This window comes from Lactuca saligna, chromosome 4 (assembly GCF_052625555.1).
Source record: "Lactuca saligna cultivar CGN05327 chromosome 4, ASM5262555v1, whole genome shotgun sequence".
NCBI classification, from domain to species: Eukaryota; Viridiplantae; Streptophyta; class Magnoliopsida; order Asterales; family Asteraceae; genus Lactuca; species Lactuca saligna.
Genome location: NC_136420.1, coordinates 151,915,008 through 151,923,504, shown reverse-complemented (window position 1 = coordinate 151,923,504; position 8,497 = coordinate 151,915,008). Strand labels below are relative to the sequence as shown.

Genomic DNA, 8,497 nt, shown 5'->3' with positions numbered 1-8,497 from the left:
TAAGTTAGCGACCAAAACCACAAATTCCCCAAACCACAGGGACCATTCATGTAATTTAATTTTTACTTTTGGTTTTGTTCATATTTGAGTAACTATTTTTTTTTTACACATCTAGGTAACAAACTTGTTGAAAGCGTTCACATTTAGGATTTAACCTGCTATAGCAGATCATAATGATCATATGTGAACACTTTCAAAAAATTTGTTACCTACATATGAGAAAAAAAAAAAAAAAAAAAAAAAAAAAATTACCAGATGTATATATCATATTACCACAAAAAAGAAAGATAAAAGGTAATATCCATAAAAGGAATTCCAGTCCATCGACGCCCGTCTCACCGACTCGCTGTCAACGCCCACCCTCAACGCCTCTCGGCCTTTACTCTCGGCCTGCTCAGTCACAGTCCACCGCTCCTCTCGGCCTGCTGCCACCCCACACCCGCCATTGACCGGTTTGTCTCTCTCACTCTCTGTTAATTTATGTATTAATTTTGTTAAATCTGTCTACAACTCTGCTAATTTTATTTTCGTTTATTCATTTTTATGTGTTATTTTTGTCAATTTTCTAGGGTTGTTCGAAATTCAATTTAGCTTTTGTTGTCAATTGTTAACATGTAATTTTTTATTTGTTAGTATCGTCAAAAACTACATAGTAATAAATACATTTTGTAGTGAGGTGTGCGTGAAATCTTTTCTCGATTCGCCACAATATATACACATAATACAATTCTGGTGAAGGTACTGGGAAAAGCCAAAAGCTTTTAGTACAAAGACTTTACAATTTACTGTTTTATGGAGAGGATATTCATTGCAAGCCAACTGTTCGACAAAATGCCCAACTGAACGTTACCCTAACAATCTGGGGATTTATGTAGTTTTTGGAATTTGCAGAAGCGAGACATATTTACAGAATGGAAAACGAAGAGGATCCAGTGAAGAGGCAACAGATTCTGGATGCACGCGCAAGAAACATCAGTCACAATGTGCGCTGCTTAGAGTGTGGTAGTCAGTCCATTGAAGAATCCCAAGCTGATATTGCTGTTCTTCTCAGGAAGGTGACTCTTTTTTATTTTATCTTTATTCTCCAACATTTATTTTTTCATTGTGTACCCTTCAAATCTTCACCATATCTTTATATGCACCTCTCCCCTGTTGATATGTATTTGATTCTCTATGTTTCTTGGATCTCTCTTCTCCATAGTGTCAACCTGTTTACGATTCTTTATATGACAGAACTGTGTTTCAACAAAACACTCACATACAGAATAGTTTTCCTTTATGAATTTCTTTATATATAATTTCACATGCTCTCATTATGTTTGGATTTGAATTGCAGCTTATTCGTGATGAAATCCGTTCTGGAAAAAGTGACAAAGATATCTATAAAAAGCTTGAAGATGATTATGGGGAGACGATTCTTTATGCTCCAAAGTTTGATTGGCAGACTGCAGCCTTTTGGCTTTCACCTGTCAGTTTCATAACCATTCCATATTATAATCTGTTTCATTTATGGTTAATTGCATGAAATAGCAACTTTCTTTATTATATCACAATATTGCACTTTTAAAACGCTACATTTATTTTTTAATTTTTTTTACAGCTTCTGATTGCTGGAACAGCTGGAGGAATATGGGCATATGGTAGGCATAGGCAACGTACTAATGTTCATTTACTGGCTTTAAATTTAACAAGAGGTGTTCCATTAACCCCTAGAGAAAAAGAAACAATGTTGGACATTCTTACCCCTCCACCTTCAGGAATACTTCCAACATCCCCATGGTGGAAAAACTGGCTTCCTCAATGAGCAAATTTCACACTAATAAAGTTTAATCTATCTGTAGGAATAGCATGATATTGTGTTGATGTCATGCTTATTAAGGAAATTAAGAAAGTATTATGATGTGGTTTTTAATCTATCTATATCATAATATCAATGAATGGTTTGTTTTCAAAGGTTATATAGGAAAAAGAATTTGAAAGATGTTGGAACTTTGATTGTTGTGTAGAATGTGTAATTCAAACCATAAGTTTGTTTTGATCATTATATTTGTGTTTGGAATATTGTTGATGAATCTAATTAGATATATAGCAATGGGGTTTAAAGTGTTTTTTTTTTTTTTTTTTTTTTTTCTCATTGGCAAAGGGGTTTAAAGTTTATTGGATCAGATAAACCTTTAAAAGTTAAAAAAGCTACTGTAAAAACTTATTTATTCCATTTTTTTTTATTGACTTGTAATGTTGTTGACATCAGTTTTTTCATGATTGTGATGAGTCCATAAGCTTTCAGTCAATTGTGAATAGACAACTTAAACAAATAAAAGTAAAGTAAAATGATATAAATAAGTTGATGAAAAAGACCTCTTAGAGCATCCACAACTTTTTAATGGAGTTTTTCATGAAAAAAATCCAGAGAATCTCCTGTAATCTGGAAACCTTTTCAATTTGCTTTTTATGTTATGTTTGTATGTGTTTAATTAGTAATTACAATTGATTGAATATGGGACCTACACAATCATTGAAAAAAATAAAGCAAAAATCTTTTTAATTAAAAACAGCTCTTGCAAAAATAAATTATGAAAAACCCTCGTTGGACGATTTTATTGTGGATAGTTTTTAAGCTTTGATTATATTAAGTGTAAATTACAAAAATGGTCCTTGTGGTTATATTTTTTTTATCAAGTCCAGTTTTTTAAATTGTAACACTCATCAACTATTTGCTTTATTTTGTATCAATATTTGTCCCTAACCAATTTAAAAAGATTATTATACCCTTATAATAGTTTGTAATCTCTTTTTATGAATTATATATTATTATTTTTTATTAAATCATATTGATCCCTCATCCAACCCCACAACTACCCCTCCCCTTTATTCCCTCGATGTTAAACTTGTAGCCCTTGTTTCCCACATTTGTGACTCTAATCATTGTCATACTCTCCAATCTCCACTTCCATAACCCGGGGTGGGTGGTGGTTAGCGATTTGGAGAGAAAAATGAGAAATCGAGATCGGGATCAGGAAAAGGAAAGAAGCTCAAGATCGGTTTTGGAAGAGAGGAAGAAGGAAAATATTGGGAGATGGATATAAGCACAAGGTATTGGCACCGGTGTCGGTGGCTGTGCTGTAACAGTAGCAAGGGATAGAAGCGAAAGAAAGTGGCACCATTAGCGATACTGCATTGGTGGCGGCGTGAACCCATTGGTTGCAAATTTTCCTTTGAGAACTAATAGCAATTCCTTGGATGCGTTGGCTAAAATTCTATTTGAGAACAGGTAAATAATCATATTTGTTCTTTAGTTGCAATGTGAGTTTAAGAATAGGTAAATGAATGTATGTCGTTGAAGATAGAAATCGAAATAAACGCCATACAGAAGGTTTACAAGGTAAATAAATGAATGGAGATTAAAGAAGGATTTGGCTCCAAAAACAAATTCAAGGGTATGTATGGTTTTAGTTATATAAAAATAGAGAAACGGAGGAGAAACCGAGAGATTAGGAAATAATTGTCGGTAGTGATGCTCTGTATCGAAACGGAAGAGAAACTGAGAGATGAGGTTGGGGTTGGGTTGGGTGGTGGGCCATTCATTTTAAAATGTCTAAAATGATAATTAAAAAGAAAAAGTATAAATACAAAAAGTGATTAGGGAAATAAAGTCTTTTAATGTTTGCTAGGGACCAAAATCGCAATAAAATAAAATCACAGGGATGAAGAGTGTTACGATTGAAAAACCTGGACTTGGATCAGAAAATAATATAACCACGGGGACCGTTTCTGTAATTTACATTATTGTACTAAAATTTACTATAAAAGGATAACTAGATTATAGCCCGCGTTAAACGCGGGAAACGCATAAAAAAACATATAATCATTTATAGATATTGTATAATGATTATAAAAAAATATATGGTTATTGGTATTAGTGAAATGTGTACAAAATACATTGAAAACGATAAATATATATAATCATTGAAAGATCTCTTTGTAGACATCATTTTTTGTTTTATTAGTTGAATGACTTTCCTCGTCTTATATACTTATGATATTTATATATTTATAAGCATTTTAATTAGACGTTCCTTGCATAATAATGTTACCTAATTTAAACATATATTGACAATCAATATACCGTTTTTTCTGTTGCATTAAATATTAACAACTATTTCATTTATTCAAATAAAGTTATGTAATATAATTTATAAAATGTTAAATGTTATATAGATTTAATTTTAGTATATCATCAATGGAGATTCTTTTCTAAACCATGATTGGTTTATTTTAAATTGATTATAAATATAAATGCTAGCTTTTATGTTTGTTCTTATTTATTTAGTGTTCGCAAAAACTTTGCATTAATTTTGGCGTAACTTTGAATAATTTTAGTATATATCATCAATTTAATTTGATATATTTGTCAATTATATGAAATATCAAATAATGACATTTCATTACTATTGTGATAATTTAGTTTATATGTTGTATTTTCACTAATCTTAACGGTCTTATTTTTTCTAATAACCGTAATGCTTTTACTAAATGTATTTTTTACAAATCTCCTAATATCTTATAATTTTAATCTTATTTTATAATTTTTCATAACTATGTTATTTTCAAGATTGACTGCTTTAATAGTGTTTTTTTTTTTTTCAGTCTATTCAATTTTATATTTCATTGTACAACATCATTGTTTGTATGTATTCTGAAATTTCACTTTAAAAATGCTTAATGTTTACACTTTGATATTAATTTTTTTAATAAACTCATGTAATAATTATGGAATATATATCTCATTTTAATTAACATTCACTTCCTTTATTATATCAAATTCCTTATTAAACGGATATACTTTTGGAAAATAATAATTTTAATAGGGCAGCATTATCTACAACGTAAATGCTTGATATACTTTTGGAGCAAAAAAAATCAGAATCATTAAAAAAAATTATATAAAGAAAATACAAATTTAAATTTGTTAAAATTATGGATGAAATTACTGGCGAAAATTTATTTTGGAAGGAATTGTATTTTGTAAGGTATAATAATATTACAAAATTTGAAATATCTATATTTGTTGTGTAAATTTTATTGTTACTATTCGAAGATAAAAAAAAGTAGGTTGATATGATATACAAAAACATAATAATTTCAATGATATTTTAAAATCATGCCAAAATTAACCGGATTCTTATGACATAAAAATTAAAAAAAAATCATAATCATCTATAATATATAAAAGTAACATTTTCGTAATTAATGTCAGTTTCCAAGATAGTTAATTTTTGTTTTGTTAAAGGTACCTAATACATTTTCATGTTTATTTGAAAAGTTTCAGAAAAGTAGTTAACTGATTTCATGTAATTTGTGACAAAAAAAATCAAAATATATGAATACATACATTTGATATAGGAACAAAAAAATGATCGAAAAAAATATAAAAAGCAAAAGAAGGTATTGACCTTGTAGCGTACAAGAGCGAATGTTGATAGCAGAGAATGATTATGGAAGTTATAAGCAATATTAACGATGTTGTAGGAGAAGGTTTAAAGAAAAGAAACGATTGAAAATAAATGTGAGTCGCGGATTCAATGATGAATCATATATGTATGTGATAATTTGAATATGATTTTTCGGTATTAATGATTTCCTAATAAAAAAAGATTTTATATTACTGGTTTACTAATATAAACGGATTTATATTAATGGTTGATATTAAGGCCTTGATTGAAATGATTTGTTAGTAATATATTTTTAAAATTGATCATATTAAAATCTTCATAACTGAAAATTCAAGATGTAAAATATGGAAAGCTTTTATTGGAATTAAATACATTCCATTTCAACGAATGTAAGTTATTGATTGATGATTGGAAAGCATTTATTGGAATTAAAATACATTCCATGTGGGGAAGATGATGTCAGCAATTTTATCTAAGGGTTGAAAAAATAAGATTAAAATACAATCAATAGTCCAGATTATTTAAGATGATGTTATAAAATTATCTTTAGTAATATTTAAGATACTAATGGTAAAGTAAACCGCCGTCAAATCCGAGATGTCCAGAACATACGACCGAATAGTACCCTAAACCTTTTTTGTTTTCTTTTTATTTTCTTCTTCAAGAAACAGGTGTAGAGCGGGGGTATTCGGCTTTCAATGACGAGACGCCCTTCTGTCAAAGCATATAAAAAAGGATATATATGATTGTAGATGAGTAGATAACGCGTAGAAATCAAGTGGCCGATACATATCGGAACTGAAAAAGTTAGGTCTGGAGAAGATCTAGAGGTCCGATGGGGCGGAGAAAGTTGGAGATGAAGCGAATTGAAGACAAGAGTAGCAGACAAGTGACGTTTTCAAAGCGGAGATCAGGGTTAAACAAGAAAGCGCGGCAGCTTTCCGTTCTCTGCGACGCTGCTGTCGCCGTCGTCGTCTTCTCCTCCAATGGCAAACTTTATGAATTCTGCAGCGGCAGTACGAACAGGTCAGCCATCGTTTTGTATTATATTCATTTATCATATTCTTTACCCTTTCTACTGCTGTCATGTACGAAGCAATACGCTTTAGCAATAGACTGTGCGAGATATCTGCAATTGGAATGAAGATTTCTAGGGCATAATTATGTACACGTAGCAAGATGTACTTGATTATCTGAATCTGTGGGGAGTTGGGATAATTGAGATGTACAAAGTCAGCCTTTTTGCATGAGACTTAGTGCACTGATTTGTTTATTTTCTGGTTTATTGGTTTGGACTTCGGGTAATGCCTTCGGATAGAATATATTTATGAATTAGTTAATATGAACTTTGGTAAAGGGTTTTTTAGCATGCAAATTAACACGACTTGGTGTTTATGGATGTGGGAATATAGATAAAAAGAAGTATAACTAGTTAGTCCTCAAAGTGAGATTATGCTTTTGCCCTAGCATAAGTATTTGATAGGAAGTTACATTCGTTATGTTTGTTCTTTTATGCACACAGTTCTACTAGGCAGTTGAACTAGAAAATATTATTATGGTCATTAGTTCATAGAACTATCGATCCTACTTAGCAGGAGATCCATTCTTGTAATTTCATTTGTTTCTGTAAATTTTTAATCTGTACTTATTTAAGTATCCAATTTGTTAATCTAAATTGCTTAGCATTATATAAATTTGATATAGTATTATGATCCTACTTAATTTGGAGGAGATCTATTCTTGTAATATCATTTGTTTGTAAATTTTTAAGAGTATCCAATTTGTTAATCTGAATTGCTTAGTAAGTATTATGTTAATTTTATAAGCAATAGTTATATCAAATTAATTATTTTTAGTTGATAACTGTACAATAATTGATTATGTATGATTAATTTGTATTGTAATCAAATTATAGATTAAACATCAATGTTTTCTTTTTCAAAAAAAAAAAAAAAAACATCAATGTTTTCTAACACTTTAGGTCCTTGGGCATTCCAAGATGACATCTCAAATGTCAAAACTATGTAGTAAATCAAGTAAATTATATCGTAACTTTAATACCAATAACAAAATCAAAATCAAAATCAAGTAAACTATATCGTAATGATTTTCATCTTTTTATTGTTTTTAAAATTCAAAACTTTGATGCTCACTATGATCATCATAAACATTATAGTATAATGTTTATATTGAAGATTGTGGTAACGACAAAGAGCGTGATCACATGCCATTACTAATTTGCAAAAAATGTTTAAGAATTCACGGGTCTTGCTGCATGTATTTTCGCTTCTTCCTTCTAAAGATCTTTTTCACACGAGTCACACCACCCATTGCTTATTGACTTTAAACCTCATCCTCACCCATAAGTTTCAATTGCGGAAAAGAAAATTTACCTATGTATATCTTCAAATCCTATAAACCACATTGTAGTTGGAATGCTCCAACTGAATTCTCTTTGACTTTTGATTATCGCGCTTACGATGTAGGAGTTTCCTTCAGTTATCAAGTCACTTCACCTAAACTCAACCCAAGTTAATCAAAATCATACTACCAATCAGATTTAGTTTCTTTAGGTGTCAAGTTCATGTTGCTCATATTGGGTTTTTGATGGAAAAGTTATCAAGGAGTTCAATTGATAATTTAGGTGGGATGATGGCACAAGTAGGGTTACAGATAATTTTACATTTGAACAAACATGCTCTTTCTTCCTACAAAAACCCTAAAATAGACCAAAACAAATCATCTCTTTCTTCATCCAACAAATACAAATAAAAAATATGAAAGCCTTCAAATCCATCAAATCCACATTTTTCAGCAACCTCTTTGTGGGCTAGATTTTAGGGTAATATAGGAAGAAGACCAAGGTGATGAAAAAAATGAATAAGACAGAAGAAAATGGTTATTTCCTTCAATACGCCTTATGGGCAAAGTTTTATAGAATGAACTAGGAATGTAAAATGCAAAATCGTCCCTTGGGACAATATAAATAATTAATATAGGACATGGACCAAAAGTGCAATTTACTTTAATGCATATACTATAAC

At 30.3% G+C, this 8,497-nt stretch overlaps 1 protein-coding gene across 2 annotated transcripts; it reads left to right on the top strand.

The window, feature by feature from the left end:
- Positions 1-304: 304 nt before the first annotated feature.
- On the top strand, positions 305-2,044 carry CCMH (cytochrome c biogenesis protein family). Of its 2 annotated transcripts, none has more exons than XM_078991464.1 (4): positions 305-452; positions 892-1,055; positions 1,337-1,468; positions 1,601-2,044. In XM_078991464.1, the coding sequence occupies exons 2-4, from the start codon at positions 912-914 to the stop codon at positions 1,802-1,804; spliced, it is 480 nt and encodes a 159-aa protein (XP_078847590.1). In that variant the 5' UTR covers positions 305-452; positions 892-911; the 3' UTR covers positions 1,805-2,044. The 2 variants fall into 2 exon arrangements, with proteins under 2 accessions (XP_078847590.1, XP_078847591.1); XM_078991465.1 differs by having other exon boundaries at positions 876-1,055.
- The last annotated feature ends 6,453 nt before the right edge of the window (positions 2,045-8,497 follow it).